At 37.3% G+C, this 16,740-nt stretch overlaps 2 protein-coding genes across 2 annotated transcripts in view; one reads left to right on the top strand and one right to left on the bottom strand.

The window, feature by feature from the left end:
• Window positions 1-392: 392 nt before the first annotated feature.
• Window positions 393-16,650, bottom strand: NOL8 (nucleolar protein 8). Its single transcript, XM_075159338.1, has 17 exons — window positions 16,475-16,650; window positions 15,858-16,041; window positions 15,628-15,690; window positions 14,566-14,644; window positions 14,114-14,261; window positions 13,113-13,181; window positions 10,848-12,794; window positions 10,459-10,575; window positions 9,091-9,210; window positions 8,661-8,745; window positions 7,651-7,795; window positions 6,003-6,086; window positions 4,987-5,264; window positions 2,941-3,067; window positions 2,437-2,507; window positions 1,381-1,463; window positions 393-1,056 (listed from the first exon to the last, which is right to left on the bottom strand). The coding sequence occupies exons 2-17, from the start codon at window positions 15,994-15,996 to the stop codon at window positions 1,003-1,005; spliced, it is 3,609 nt and encodes a 1,202-aa protein (XP_075015439.1). The 5' UTR covers window positions 15,997-16,041; window positions 16,475-16,650; the 3' UTR covers window positions 393-1,002.
• CENPP (centromere protein P) overlaps window positions 16,637-16,740 on the top strand; it is a 151,745-nt gene continuing 151,641 nt past the window's right edge. The window contains exon 1 of the mRNA XM_075159331.1: window positions 16,637-16,700. The gene's annotated coding sequence lies outside the window, so the exon portion shown is untranslated. The remainder of the gene's footprint in view (window positions 16,701-16,740) is intronic.

The raw sequence follows: 16,740 nt of genomic DNA, 5'->3' as shown, positions 1-16,740 counted from the left end.
GGGACCTGTGTCCCGCCCAGGGCTCGAAGCGGAAGGGCTGAGAAGCAGAGCTCTGCCGGACGATCCCGTGCTGCGGTCACGTTGTCCTCAGAGCCACGAACCCCTTTGCTTCCCCAGGCCCTGGCGACTGCTCCTGTGCTGCTCCTGCGCTGCCGAGGGCACCCACAGAGGCTGCTCCCACTTGAGGAACAGCACGGCCAGCTGGGAGTGTGACAGCTGTGCTGGCCTGGGCACCGGTAAGAGGCAAAGCACCCGGGTGCCCCTGGGCTGGGGCCAGGGGCCAGGCAAGGCCTGCCAGCGGGTGCCCAGGGTGGGCTTGGCAGAGCCTCTCTGCTCCAGGAGACCGTCTGCGGCGAGTAGGCCAAATGGACATAAGAATAAGACGTTATATGTAAAAATGTAATTCATTCAACAGCAACCATACAACACCAGCAACATTTGTCCTTAATATTTAATAATGTACACATTCAATTTACAAGTAAAAAATCAGGTCTGTGAAGAAATACAAATCTACAGATTTCGTAAGTCTTCCCTGTTACATATGTATTTTCATAAACTTCTGGTAAACTTTTACTGTGGAAATAATGCATTCCAAATATTTGTAAAGGAATCTCAAACAGGATCTCTACTATCTTCGGCAGAATACAGGTTATATAGCCTTACAGACACGGAGCTGCCTGCTCTTTCTGAACCCTGTTCAGCACTGGGGCCCAAGAACAGCAAAATAACCCTGTGTTGTCTTTGTTACATAATCAAATTCTCAAAAATCTTGCAAAGCAGCAAGTCACATTTAAACTATATAGACAAAAAACCCCAAACCTTGGTACAAACATTGAATTAACACAATAAAGATGTAACTGCCTAGAAACAAAGTTTAACAGTCTTTTCCAATATTATTTCCTATTAGATCTTTCAACAACTAGAATTTTGAAAGTAACATTTTTCTGCAACTTCTTCAAAGAAGAAATATGAAATGTTTCTGATCAGTAAGATAAGAAAGATTTATTGTTTTGCTTTCACTTTCCTTCTTGCATCCTTATGCTTCTTCCGGCATTCCTGAAAATATTTAAATTTTAACATAATATTATGAGAAGTTTCTAAATTCACCTGTTTGTCTCAAACACTTTTTTTACATGCAGTAAAGTAACCGGTCCTGTACAATACAGAGATTCAGTAATTTACCTGACTGGACATCACAACATGATGTTATACACATTTCTATACTAAAAATTTTTAGATCCCTGCTAATTATAACGTTTCAAGCCCTTCCAAAGGTCCTGAATTAATTTTTAATGCAATTAAGCAAATAGGCAGCCGTGTTCCCTCCTCATGCTGAGCTTTCAGCTGCAGTTACCAAGTAACAGATGTTAAAATTCTCACCTCAAGCAATAATCTACGTCTGTCTTCCCAACCATCTTTTTCTTCATTGAGGTCTACTGATCTACAAAATAACTTAGGACCCTCTGCACAAAACAAAGAACAAATTAATATAGTTAAACACTTCTGAATACGCTGTTGTTTGTAAATCTCACGAGCAACACAGTAATAAAGTCAAAAGGCCTATTCTTCATATTCCTCTCTTGCCCCCACAACATGGTTGGCTCAAACAGAAATGTTACATATTACAGCCTTACATGCTAAGAAAAACGAAAGGCAGCAGCAGTTTTCCGTAATGTGCTGAAATCTAAATTGCAGTGAAGCAGCATCTGTTTCATTAAAAGCTCAGCACCATTATCCGTCTCCCAAGAAAATTTATGCCTGCTAAGGATTCAGAGCTCACTTTTAATCAGATAAGCTGGAAGATTACAGTACAATAACTGTATTCACACAGTAACTTTTACACATAGATTTAATGATGGTTACCTGACACATCTCTTATGTATCATGTCTCAGGAAACAAGTATTATTTAAGGCTGTTGTGGGTTGTTTTTTTTTTTCCTGGGTTTTTTCTTTGTTTTGTTTGTTTTTAACTATGAAATGCATTATATTCACAAGAAAAAAACCCACATTGTTTAGGATAAAGAACCATGTGGGCATATGTGGCTGATAAGAATATTCAATATTTTTAACGATAATACCAGAAACACAGAAAAAAGTTAAAGATCATGTATATGCCTGAAAGGAACCAAAATGTCTAGATAACTTGTCAAGTGATTCTTTTTTTTTTGGTAAGCCCTGAAAGACCAGCCACATATTAAGCAATTACCTGAAAATAGGAAAGTAAGATAGCTGTTCAGCATTTATTTTACCAGCACTTTCTTGTGGGATGTGCTACCACAATTCATACCACAAGTTATGATGGAAATTTGCAATTTTTTTTTTTCCTTAAACCTCTCATCTGTGTTTTAACTACAAAACATTAATAACTAGGCAGTATTTTTTCCTCACTGGATTTCAGTAAGAGTTAAAAAAAGGGGTGAATACGTTCTGTTATACCTCTTAGTCGTTCATCATCTTTGGAGAAGAAGAAAAATCTAGCACTTTCTGTCCGTGGTAAAGAGAAAAACCTAGACAAACACAAAGGAATTTTAGCATCATAAAAGTTACTGTCTAATTCCATTAACACAAGTTAAAGCTAAAATGCTTCAGAGAAATAGTCTGCATTGAAGAATGTTACTCCATATATAGCCTTCTATAAAAAAAAAGTTTCTTAAGAAAACTTAATATATATTTGACTTTTGGCCAAACCCACTACCCAGTTAAGTTCTCATGCATTGAATTAGAAACTCAGCTTTTATATTCAACTTAAAATCAAGTGTGGCATTGGGATTCTTGAATATTATATTCTGTGCAGCAAGGAATGGTTTCCTAAGACAACTTCCATTTTTCAGAGATGTGGAATGAAGATGTTAGTTTCCCATGATCTGAGTGCTGCTATTAATATTCTCCTAGCATCAAAGTGCTACAACCAAGTAAACAACAAATACAAATAAAACTTGCATTTCTTTGTCCCTTTCACTTTCTGATGCCTCTGGTTCATCGTCACCCTCAGAACTGCTGTCTTGGAAACGTGGATCTTCTTGCCATGTGACTTTTACAGGTTTTATTGTTTCAAGTATGTAGGGCTCTGCAATAATATCACAGTTAGGAAAAAAAAAATCAGATTATTCCCCTACTTGTCCGTAAAAATTTCTACTTCAGAGTGAAATACTTAAATTAGAAAAGACAGTTTTAAGAAGGACAGAATCTTCCCCTCCCGCATTTTCTATCACCCTCTGGGCAGGTATGAATTTAGTTTCCTTTCTCATATGTCACAAATTCACCCTCAAAATTCACAACTAGTATCATCACAGCATAGGGAAAAAAGTGCAGGAGTCCTTCTGAAGCTTGTTGTTAGGGTCCAGGGTTCTATCAAGTCACTCCAACTTAACAATCATTATCAACTGACTTGGGAGTAATTGCGCCTATTCATATTTTTAGCTTGCGGAAGTTGGAATAAAAGCTTTCTTTCACTGTGAACTATCTTAGTAAGTTCCTTTGCAAAGAAACTCATAATGCCTTAGCTTATTGTTTCTGTGTGTTTACGCTATGTTATTTTCATGTATGTATTCCTGCCTATAGCATACACAGCCAGTCGCCAGAAGCCCAGTTTACACATGGTAACTTAAACATGTACCTGAGCCCTTACGACTTCACCTCGCCAAAAGGACTGAGGTTATGAACCTATGGTACCCTTTTCTTTTAGCGTATAAGCACAGTACTTGTCTGGATGACCAGAATAGAGAAGACAGCTCCTGTACTGCCTCTCTCTGGCAATATAAAACAGTTTCCAAACCTAAAAGTAACTAGACTATAAAAGACAAACAGTATTTTATTCAAGAGAAAGATCAGAAAACTCTACTTTGGAAAAAGGGAGCATTTGCAAGTTTAAATTGCCCACAAAACACCCATAGTTTGTGCTCAAAAAAAAGACTATCTACATGTTCTCCCTTCATGATTTCCACAACACACATGATCTTAAGTCAGATTAAACAACAACAACAACAACAAAAATAATCACAAAAATCACCTAAGCAACTGACGTATGTGCAATGGAGAGAGACTTATCTTTTTGTTTGTGTCAATACAGCAGCTAGCACAGCGGCCCTGTTGCCACAAATAAGATTCTTATGCAATATAAACCAATAATTATTCATAACAGCAAATGTAAGACACAGTGCTCAAGCGTGGTTCTCAGTGCTAAGAACTTTGTGAACTCTTAACTACATCTCCGCTCAGGTATTTTCCACTTTGTTCTAGAGATCTCTTACATGTTCTGAAACCCGTATTATTGCATTCAGAAGACACTGAGTATTTTCTGAAGTTAGCAAAAGTGTGGGGGCTGTGTGTTTGGTTTTGTGTTTGTTTTTTTTTGTTTTTAATTTCAGTTAACTTCACGCAGTTTCTTTTGTTTCCTACATTACTACTTATTAAGTGACTTGATTTCAGATTTTTTAATCTTCATTTCATAACATTTGATTTTATGTTAGGTTAGGACACCGCAATAATAATTTGTCATTCAGTTTCAATTTTCTAAAGGTACAATAATAAAATTAAGTACATAATAAAATGTTCTTGGGCCTTGGGGTCAACTTTAAGATTTTCTTTTGCTCATAATACTACCTTAATTAACACACATTTTATTTAAAATCTTGTTAGTTTATATGAAACTGATTTAACTTGTATATCATCTTTTTCCCTGTTTATTTGAGAAATTTAGTGGATGACAACAAGTTTTTCCATCACTGTTCAAAAAACAATTAAATAATAGTTCCTTCTCAAAACATCGCTTTCAAAATTCCTGAGATGCAAGCATGAATTAATTGTGATTAAACTACAACAATCTTGGCAAGGATAAGAGAAGATCATAATGATTTTGCGTAATTACTTACTTTTGCCCCTGAAAATCCCCTGGATTCTGAATTTCTATACAAACTATATAACTCTACAGTGCCTGACATAAGCTACTCGTTAGAAATTGTACTATTATATACGTTCTGCTGTTACCTTCTTTTATTCCCGACTCCTCCATGTCTCCAAAGAAGGAAAATGTGAAACCACTACACTCCTGAGCTACGTTACTCCCAACATTAGATCCCAAATGGTCAGGTGGGGTAGAGTCCTCCGCATCATCTTTGTCCCAGGGTATTTCTTCATTTTTTTCTGATTTGCTCTTTGAAGATCCAAACAACTCTTTTAAATCAACAGCAATATCATAATACGTTTCTTTAGACACTTCAGGCAGTTTCTCACTCTCTTCCCTCTTCTTTTTCCTTTTAGCTTTACTGAAATGAGATTGTTAGAGGATAGTAACACAGCACATACATTTTTAAAAGAAAGGTTCCCTGAGAGCCAACCTTGCTATTACTGTCTTCCTAAACTTATCTAAGCACATTAATGAGCAGTTCACTTTTTTTTTTCCTTCTTTCTTAGCAATTCCAGGTTCTGGCAATAGGATATTTCCCATTGCCAGAAACAGGTTTATAGGGCAGCATGACTATCCTTTTGGTTCAGACTTTTGACCCATTTCTTTTTACCTCCTGCAATTTACCCACCCTTTGAGGGTAAGCAATGGGGAAACATCTGAGGTTTGACTCTAAAGGCAGGAACAAGCCTACTTTATAATTAACCACATCCTGACTTTTCACTTATATGCGATAGCATATAAATTAAGATATTTAGGACAGATTTCTTTTCTGGCAAAAGAAAGGTTAAGAGCTAATATTTTTTTTCTCAGAGATTTGCAAATCTTGAAGTCCATGACTTGAAGCAAAGGGATAGCCTGAAGGTGAGAAAGGAAGACAGAAAATGGCATGCAGAGAGTAGATGGACTAGAAAGAAAAGATGACATTACACCGTGGTCTTAGTGGTCACAATTCTTACTGTGTCTTGATTTTAGCAATAACAGAGAGAACTAAAGAAAAAACAGAGCAGTCTGCATAGTTTCAAACTCAGTCTTCTGAAATAACCATCTTTCCACGGGAAGAAACATCACAATTATAGTTACCAAGCTGTAATATTACCTCTCTTTTTCTGTAGCATTTGGTTTCTTTTCAAAAACTGCATGGTCCTGTCTTGTGGGATCATAGCGTAGGGCATTAATATCTCTATAAAAATAGAAAGGAAAAGAAATACCATGAAACATTCTAAATGCTCACCTGAAAGCTATCCTAAACCTTTACAGTCAGAATCAAATTCATATTGACTTCTTTACCAAAAAAAGCTCCAAATCAATCCAAAACCTAACTGGCATTTAGAAAGTACCTGCTAGTCAGTGTCCGGATCAGGAAAAATTATCATCTGAAGTGGCTTTAATCAAATTGTAATATTTCATACAAAACATAGACCTCAAGTTGTGTGTGTTATGTAGTAAGAGTAAGTTTATACCTGCCCTTGTTGATCTTTTGAGGAGCTATATCAATATAGCTATCCATATCAATATATCTATCTATATCTATTTCTTCTAGTACCAAACACTCCATAAATTCAAAGAGTCCAAGGAAGAAAAACAAAACAAAACAAAACAAACCCCAAACCAACAAAACCTTATGCCCACCTTTCAAAATTTAAACATTTTGGGGACTTTCAGCTAAAGCAGTCTAAGGTTTAGACTGACCCCAATACTAGTGTAGCAAAGCCTACGCTGCCTTAGGGCAATACAAGAAGGGAATTACTTATTTCCCCTCCTCTCCCTCAATTAATGCTTACGGCATAAATTAACCGCTTTTGAATGATTATATACTATATCATTAACTGGGTATTAGAGAACACCGTCATTCACAAAACTTTCCTAAGATGACCTCCGGGGTTGCATAGATTATTTCCCCCTCTGCTTAGTCTTTAGAAAATAGATGAAAATTTGTACAGAAGTCATAGAATTAAATACGACTGTGCAGCAGTCACAATGGTATTTAGCAGTCAGCAGTCAACTGATGCAACTGCAATAGTGACTGTGAATAAAAATTTACTAATTGCACACTATTGCATTACCCTTAACACTACTAACTTCCACCAATTCAGTCCACAGAACAATTTCTGTTAAAGTGCATAGTTAAATGTCACAATACTTCCAACAGTACATTTCCAAACCTATCTCATCATCCTCTAATGAAGGTTAGAGCACGCCCAACAGCAAATGTAACAAATTCCTAATCTAATCAAGAAATTTCTCAAAAGCAGAAATACAGATACATGGAAAAAAAAAAAATTCTCCACTGAAAAGAACTTTGATGCTAATCACCTGTAGGCCAGAGAAAACAGTAACTTCTGCTATGGAAGTTAGAGTCTAACTTACTGACCTACTGCCCAACTCACATATTCTTTGTTTAGCCAACTTAAGTTTGTCTCCACAGAGAACAGAAATATATCCTATATAGGCAAGGACTTATTAAAATATTAATTTTCATAACTAACAATCCAATCATTCAAAAGCTACTTGAAGAAACTCAAGCAGGCATCCAATAATTTTTCCCTAAATAATGATAATTACCAGATGTATAATCTATTGGGACATTCAAGTTGGGAAACTGCATTAAAGGCTGACTTCAAATGCACACAACAGAGAAGGAAATACTTTTCTCAGTCAGCTAGGCAGAAATTTTAGTGGTGAAACATCAGCAAAAATTAAGCCCTCCTAAAATTCCTTCTTTTCTGATAACGGATGATTCATACTTGAATTTCTTAGCACTTGTGGCTGTTTTAGTTGGCTTAGGGTGTTCCAGGTTGATATTCAAGAGGCTTCCCAGTATTTGCAGATTTTTCTTTTTCTCCGCAGCAAGCTCTTCTTCCTCATCTGCCTTCAAGATGTTTGTCTCTGCTAAGAGAAAAACAAATCCATTATTTTTTCCTTGCTATGACCTGAGTAAACCTGTAATACTTGATATATAACATTACTATAGTACTGGAAACATACAAACATGTCACTTCCTTTATTTTAAAGCTACTTAGAGGCTTTCTTCCTTGCACAGAAAATATTTGATTAGAAATGTCATGGGCATCTATTTCATAGGAAAATCAGATCAGTTATTTAACCTGTTCCCTGATTATATCACATAACTCTGCAACTAGTCTGCCACTGATAGATGCTGTACAGAGATCAAATTAAAGCAATGAAGGGAGTAGCAGAACTAGGCAAAAATTTAAGTTTCAGAAACAAATTCTGAAAACTAGGTAAACAATTTCAGGTTTGGTTGCGAGGGGAAGAAATATTTAAAAATTTTTGTCTTTTTCAGCTTTTCTGCCTCCTGTTTTTTTTTTTAAAAAAAAATTCTTTCTTTCTAAGGCTGCCAAATCAGCCGTGGACTGCAGGATGACTACAAAACAAATAGTTTAAATGAATCTAATGGTCAAAAAGTTTACTTTAATAAGTCACCACTTATCCTGTGAAAAACATGGATAAACACATTCTGATATCATCCTGTATTAAAAAAATATTTTCAAATATCGATTTATCAACCAAGTACATCTCATTCAGCTATTACAAATACTTTTGCAACATATACGTTTAAGAAAACACAGCTACCAATATATACTATGTACAGCCATAACAGAGTTGCATTTTTTTTTTTAAGGAATCACCAAAGCAGCAGAAGCAGTCCAGAAGTTGCTTCAAGCATCCAAAATTAAGGCTTCATGATATAACTCTATTACTATCATTAACCAGGAAATATGAACAGGTTTACCTTCTTCTTCACTGTCACTTTCAAGGAATCGAGCATCCATGCGAAATCTTTCATCTGTGCCAAATCGTGATTGCAATTTCAAGAGCTAAACAAAATGAAATAGATCCTATTAAGCACTGGAGAAGAAAATCATCAACACTCAGTAGCTTTTTTTTACTATAATTATGGCAACCTACTAATAACCTTTAGCTCTTGATGCCTTTTCCTAAAATTTCTTTGTATTCAAAGATGACAAGATCAGAGAAACTCCTCCCGCTCCTCAACACACGTTATTTCCTCCATAGCTACTGTTTCCTCTATTTAAGAGAATTCTATTGCAAGTTTGTCAAAATCATATTCAGCAAGTATGCAAACCTACATGTTATGTTCTTCTGAAGTGGCATTATGGAGACTTAGAAGAAAACTAAATTACAGTAATGGGTTCACTCACTTTTTCACCAGCTTTGCCTTCAAATTGGGGCTTAATTTTGAATCTCTCGTTGTCTGTATCATCTTGCTCATCCTCGCTGCTTTCGAACAGTCTGCCCGAAGTTTTAGGAGTAGATTCATCCTTTGTTAAGCAAAAAGAAAATATAGAAAAGCAGCCATTTACATAAATTTGAGAAAATAAATCAGTATCAACTTTGTTCACGTGCTTTCCAGTTTATCTTAAAAAGTGGATTTCTAGAACAACCAGCTCACTTGTTGATCCTTGTGCTTCAAATCTGATATTGTACACACACCTGGTACAATTCTGTTTTTCAGTTATAACTATTAAATTTTAGTATAGGCAAAATATCCATGTAAAGGGTAACTCAGGTTTTACAATATGAGAGAGTTAGGTATAAAAACCCAACTTTCTGATTATGGTCAAGGGAGATCAATTTAAAAATATCAATTTCTAATTATACGCTTTCTAAACAAGCCTCATTTATGGTATAAACTCCAGGACATAGTTCAAGTCAGTTGATAAATATCAATGATTACAAAAGGTAAGCACTCCATGGCTTTGAAACAATTTTCCATAAAATTAGAGGTTATTTTAAAGAAAAGGAAAAATACAGGGCAGGGATTCTAAACATAGGGTAAGAGATATGTATGTAAAAAAAGTGCTAAATGTGAGGAAAAGTGAGAAAAGAAGGTTTTAAGTAAATAGTGAGAATGGTCCTAATCGTACTACATTTATGAAGAAAAAACCCAACAAAAGCAAAACCAATGGTTTAAAGCTTTGGCAGAGATGTGACTAAAAAATGTTCTTGTCCAGAAAAAAAGTAATTGTGCTGAAAGTATGGCAGTAAAATCCTGAGGAGTCTGCTAAATAAGGTCTCCATTAGATAAGGTGTAAAGAGGAAGTCCCACACAATTTCTTTGGACCCTAACATCACTTCAAAACCAAGACACTGCATTAATACAGATTCTTTGTCCACAGTGTTGGAAAGAGCAAAGAGTCCTTCTATACTACTCAAGCCAAATCTCCTCCCCTTCCTTTGAATAAAAGCAGCGAAATTTCAAAACTAATTATGCATAAGCCCTATAACTTAAACATTCTTTTTCTTTTAATCAAAGTTAGAATATCTTTTATACAAATCTCAATCTCCTTACAGATTCTCCAAGTTCTCCAGCTTTATCAGATGCATGGTTAAGTTCTTTGAAACCCATTTCACGTTAGCAAAAAAAGAAGAATCATTCATATTAATTCAAACCTTATCTACTTTTTTCTGTCATTCACCATGAAAAATAGCCTTCAGAATAAAAGGCATAGTCATATTGATATGGAATTACTCTACAGAATACTGGACTTCTTCCCAGTAACACTTACTTCGTCATGCGTATTTCCCAAACTTGCACCTTTCTTCAAGATCTCATCTACTTCAGCTTCACTTTCCACATCTGAATTGAATATGATGTGTTTATGCTTGCCTGGTGGCTGGCTATCCTATGTAAAAGTGAAACTGTCAAGTCAAACATATCAAATAGTTGCTACAGCCACAAATAAATATCTAAAAGACATTTCCATGACATGAAAGGACGAATCTACTATTCCTCTTACAACGCCAGAGACATTCCAGGAATTAGGTATGCATGATTCAAAAGAAAACTGGCAATGTAATCAGAAATTCCAGAGTACGATTTTAAAACATCTTAAACCACATCTATTAATTTCCCTTTTTCTTTTACTGTTCAGATAGAAGTTGTGAGTGTAATTACCAGATTTGAAAGAGCTCCTTGAATGAGTTTCTTCTGTAATTCTCTCTCTTTCTGCCTCTCTTCTAGAGCTTCCAGCCTCCTCTGGTTATCCTGCAACCGTTTCTGTTTTGTACTAGGTTCCCTCGAAGCACTAGCGTGAAGGCAAAGCTCCTTATTTTCCAGAAGGCTTGTCTTCCCATTATCACATTCATTAGCTTCACATTCTGGATTTTTATTGCTTACATCCCTCTTCAATTTTTTTGAACGCAGTTTTGGGCTTTTCAGTTGTCGTTTAACATGTTTCTGTGACACTGCAGCACAACTATCCATGTCGCTGCCCTCATCTTCACTCTGATCAGTGCTAGGAACAGCATCTCCATGCTCTGAATTTTGGTCTTCTTGCAAAGAACTCACATCTTTGCTCTTTCCTTGTAAACGTGGCCAGGAAACAGGCTGATCACTCTCATCTGCTAAGGAGGCAGCATCTGACAATTCCCTGTGCTGTTCACAATGCATATTTTGTCTCTTTTTACTGCTGACTTCAAGTGAATACAATGGGTGGTTCTTAGACCGCCTTTTAGATGACTCCTCCCCACAAGAAGAAATACAAGCTTCAACACCTAAACTTTCTACAGATCTCTTCTTTAACCCAGTGCTGTCCGTAGTTAACTCTTTTTCACAAAGGGACCCCATTCCTCTGAAGGGCTGATATTTCAAATGTGAATTATTTTGTCCCTTGGAGCTTTCTTCATCAGCATTCTCCTCCCCCGCTAAAATCGCAGCAACTACATCTTCAGGACAGATACATTTTTTTTTAACTGCAGGGTGAAATTTAGAGAGTTTTGTTTTATTTACAACATTACCCTTAGAATTTTCTTCAACACTGTGCTGACTAGAGCTCTGTGTACTGTCTGATTCTTCTACTGGTGTCCCAGTGTTTTCAGTAGCTAATGCTTTTAAGTCATCTAATGTAAGGTCTAAGCGATAACAGTTTTGCATCATGGATTCATAATCAGAACTGATTTCAGACTCCCCTTTCTCAGGCTCTGAGTAAGAGCTTTCACTATCACTTGTCTCTGCTGTACTGTTAACTGCTCTACTCTGCAAGGCAGCAATTTTGGATTTTTTCGTTTTCCCTTTTCTTTCAATGTATTCTTCTTTTAAATGGCAAGTTTTCAGTGAGGAGTCATTTACCAAATCACACTTTTTGTTAGTTAATATTTCTTTATTTTCCACCTTCACCTGTTTAGAATCTTCTAAAATTGCCGTTTTCCTGCTACTTAGATCTGGAGTTTTACTTTCAGCAATAATTTCATCTGTATCCGCTGAATCATAACCATTATCGCATTCCACAGTCTCTTGCTCTCTGTAACTTCCTCTGATAGCTTTCTTCATGGCATCTGGATTGCCTAAGGACCAGTGACTATTGTATTTTAATTCAAAATTATCCCCAACAATTTCCAAGTGGTCACTTTCAGTCTCAACATTTTCAGCTCTCTGTATTTCTCTCTCTTTCTTTACCATTGCTCTGATTTCCTCTTCAGAATCAATGTCACTATCAGAAACACTCATATTATTTTGAGCTGTAACTCCAGAAACATTGCCTTTATCTGATAATAAACCTCTCCCTGATATTTTACTATTAAGACTGCTTGATGGAGGCACTTTAGACTTCTCACTGGATTTGAATTTTGATCTTTGATCTAGTTGTGATGAGCTTGTGTTTTTTGAACGTGACCGGCACCCAGAAGAGAGAACTACTGCTCCATTCGGAGCCTCACTGCCCAGTTGCCTCAGTTTTTTAGGTGGCTTCTTAGTTACAGGGAACTCTCCTCGCCGCTTCTTGTTTATGCTGTCATCTCTCCCTTCCAAGTGCCAGGTAAGCTCAGATATAGGAACTGCATGTGCCAAGTCCGGCTCCAGCTTTCTAAGGTTATGGCAATATTTTGATGGGTCATACTTCACAATGTTAGTCTGAGTTAAGGAATTAAAACAACATGATTCCTTCAGCAAGCAGACTTCAAATCTTTATGAACAGGCTAAATTCTGCACAAAAGGACAACGAGGAGTCCTGTTTAATGTTATGACCATAAGCCTTTAAGCAACTGACTTGCAGTCTAAAAAAATTATTCAAATCACATAAACTTGCTGCAAGATTTAATTAGGGGATTCAATAAATCAAGCATGACATAGTAGTCAATATTGAGACCGTTAAGCAAATGTTTCCCCATATGACAAAAGAAAGAAGGGAACTGTGCCTATGCCCAACCAATAGGAAAAGGATATTTTATTTTTTTGTTGACTCCTAAGGTGCAGGATAGGCAAGACTCTGCCAAATTTACCAACAACCCATTTCTAAAAGAAAAGAAAAGTAGTCAGTGTTAAACAAAAAAGGAATGGAAGTAACCCTGGAATAAAACAAGATGTATATTCTTTGATAACAGAAACACTAATAAAGATCTGTGACTAATGCTATTTTTGTTTACTCTCTTAAGTGATATATATTCGTATTGTGCAACTTAGCCAGCTTCCTTCTCAAAAACGGAATAAACCAAACCCAACCAACCAAAAAACCAAATTTCTACAACCTGTAAATAAAGAGTGACAATAAAGAAGTGAATTTCTTTACTTTACAAGTACTATTTTTAGTATAAGGCTTCTGGTTTATGAATTAACAGTGGTAACTACAGAGACAGGATCACTATTATTCTGCCCTTTTCCCCTTACCCACTAAAAAAATAAAAATCCTCCCCATCCTCTCCAAAAACATTCTCTGCTTAGCAAATATTTTTGAAAACTTTGTAGTAAATGTAATTTTTGTTGCCTAAATTTGCACGTTCAGTGATTTTATTCTAAGTCTTACTTTTGTAAGCATGTATAAACCCTGATCCTGAATGTGCTGAAGCACAGAGATTAGTTCTTGACAACCTAGCCGTCAAAAATGTATATGCTGCATAAAAATAAGACACGCATTCTCTTTACATGCTTTTAAGGGTGACATGAAGATATTCCCAATATAAATGAGTAACAAAGCATTTACCAATTTAACATGACAAGAGAGGACAGTATGATCAAGATTATTTCCAGTCATTACAAAGAATGACAAGAGCATTCTACATGTCTACACATAAGGTATTTCTTTAGACTATTCACAAGTTGGACTGTCACACTTAATACAAGTTTCTTTACATAAAGCATAGAGATTTGACATAAATTTAGACGTAGTAAGCTTGTGCCCTTGTGGTTTTTGTTTTGTTTTAATTCTCTATACATCTACCACACCATACCTTATGGTCTGGCACCTCTGTACCTGGTACTGCTTTCATGTGAAAGTCTACAACTCCAGCCTTTTTCATTGATTCTAACAGACACGCTTTGTCATTTCTCTGTGGCTTTTCTTTCTGCAGCTTTGCTTCCTCCCTCTCCATGGCAAGCCTGTACGAAAAAGTACATTGTATATGAGAAAAGGTCTGCCTGTGTGCTAAATTATAGCTGGCAGTGACCCTCTCCCACAGAACAGTAACCATTCGCTACTTAAGGAATTAACATATCTGCTATCTTTAAGGGAATGATGATGCAAAACATTGCAGTATCTAATATACATCAACAGTCCATCAATGTCAATAAAAACTAGAAAGAATAAGAGCATAGCAGATGAAAGCACAACCATAATGTTATCAGATAAACAGAAAAAGGGTAACTTTAGTAACAACATACATTTTTTTTAATTGATTTTTACCTGTGCAAAAAGCTTTCTTTGGCCAACTCAATTTGCAGTGTCCCCCCTTTCCATTTTGTTTTATTTAAAATTGATATGCCTGCAGAACAAGGAGATGGGAAATTAATATTTTCTACATTAAAAAAATACACCTTAGACTTAACTATGCCTCCTGCTATGATAGTTTGAAGTTTCTTTAGCATGATCTTATACTCCATTACTCACCTGATTTAAGTTTGTATATGGAAGATCTAATACCCTCATCTTACACAAGAAGGTCTACATCCAAAATTAAAGTTCTGACTTCGAAAGAGTCATACAAGTCTGTATGGTTCAGTTCAAATACAAACCTGAAAATTCCGATACACGTACCCTGAAGTTTCTATACTACTGTCAGATAGGCTCTTCTCTACTTAACTTCTGTACTTTGAAAAACATAGTTAAGGAGTACTGAAAACCAAAGGGAAAAGTGTTGTACTTAGAACTTAAGGAAGTGAAGTATCAAGGGCTGGGTTAGCTTTTAGTCGCTCTCAAACAGCTTTCCTATTCCTGATGGCAGCATTCCCTAGATAAAAGTGCATATTACCAATCCCTCTCTTCAGGTATAGGTATCTTCACCTGCCATTTTGCTGCTATATATGACACAGGCGGCTTTATAACCCTGCCAGTAGTTTTGTAATTCAACTATTCTGGGATTTGTAAAATTGCTTCAACAGAAGCATGCTTTATATAAACTCTCCTTCTGGGTTTCCTCTCACGTCAAGTCACTTCTCATGTTTTATGGACCTGATGAAAGCATTCAAAGCACATTTCCCATACCTTTTCATAAAAGGGTTATAACAAACTTATAAATCACCTATTTCAGTCACAACAGATCTTTTTAATCTGCTTACATCTTACTGAAAACTCCAGTAAAGCAACTTTCATAAAATTGCAGCATAAAGAAAATGGAATAATATGACAACAGAATGAAACAGGGTCTACCTTGACCACATCCTGATTTGACAATCTTAGATGCATTATCAGTAATGCAACTTGGCTCAAAAACATAAATTACTTAAAAAAAAAAAAAAAAGTACTTACACTTTCTAAGATCCGCATCAGAAATGCTGACACTGATGTAAGCAAAGGTTTTCATAGGGTTCCCTGATGAATGATAAACATTCAGTTAATTTCTATATAATTTCAGTGTTTCCTTTAAAACTGAAAATTAAGCTATTTCCTGAAAATAACATGTCTCTGAAGCAAAAACTCAATTTCACGCTACAAATTGAAAACCAATTCACTTTTAAAGGATGATGCAAAACTGTTACCCTGATCATCTTTTCTGGTGATAATCTCTGCATCCAAAACGTGCCCAAACTTGCCAAATCTTTCTTGCAGCTCCGCCTTAGAAACCGTATGGCCAAGCCCTCCAACATATAAGCGTTTTGAAACTTGTTTCTTCTCCATGTTGAAAAGTCAAGCTGTCACACCTGCAGCGCACACTCCCTTTTTCTGTGAGAAGGTAACAGCAGTTCACGAGCACTGACACTGCAGCCGCTAACGCCACCGCAACAGCAAGTGAGGGAACGCGTGGTTCCACCAGGAGTCCTCCGCTTTGGAGAAGAGCTCCTTCGCTCTGCGCCGGGAGAGAGCGGGGCCAGTAAACGCCGCATCGCTACAAGTAACCAGGCGTCGGGCGCTGGGGTTTGGTTTTTTTAAGCCTTGAAGCCCACGCCGGGTGCACGACAACGGGCGCGCACCGCTCCCAGCAACACCGCCTTTCTGAGGATTTTCTGCGCCAGGCCGGGAGGACGCGAGCGAAGCGAAGCCGCCCACAGCCCCAGCTCCCGCCCCCCAGGAGAGGCCGAGGTACCCGCCGCAAGCCCCCGCCGCCGCCGCCCTCGGGACCCGCCACCCCCGCGGGGACGCTGCGACCCCCCCTCACCGCCTCCATGTGCCAGCCTCGTAGCGCCACGCAATTTCTCTTCCCCCTCGCATCCCTTCCTAGCGCTCGCTCGGAAAAAAATGGTTCCGCCTCCTGGGGCCGTAGGATTCCGATTGTCTCCTTGTCTCTTTCGGGTTCTTGTTTCCGGCCGGTCAAGTGTGATGGGAACACACGGGTTGGGTCTTGTGACGGCGGAAGGTTTGGGCGTAACTAACCAGGAGGAAAGGTAGGGGGGAGGTTCCGCCAGATGTGGGCAGAAAAAATGA

This window comes from Calonectris borealis, chromosome 10, assembly GCF_964195595.1.
Source record: "Calonectris borealis chromosome 10, bCalBor7.hap1.2, whole genome shotgun sequence".
Classification (NCBI taxonomy): domain Eukaryota; kingdom Metazoa; phylum Chordata; class Aves; order Procellariiformes; family Procellariidae; genus Calonectris; species Calonectris borealis.
This window is presented reverse-complemented; position numbering and strand designations above follow the sequence as displayed.

Coding starts and splice junctions, on each gene's coding strand:
- NOL8 (XM_075159338.1), bottom strand. CDS start 15,996: ATGGAGAAGAAACAAGTTTCAAAACGCTTATATGTTGGAGGGCTTGGC. Junction 15,691..15,857: donor CACCAGAAAAGATGATCAGG/GTAACAGTTTTG, acceptor ATCATTCATCAG/GGAACCCTATGAAAACCTTT. Junction 9,211..10,458: donor TGGGAAATACGCATGACGAA/GTAAGTGTTACT, acceptor TGCTTAACAAAG/GATGAATCTACTCCTAAAAC.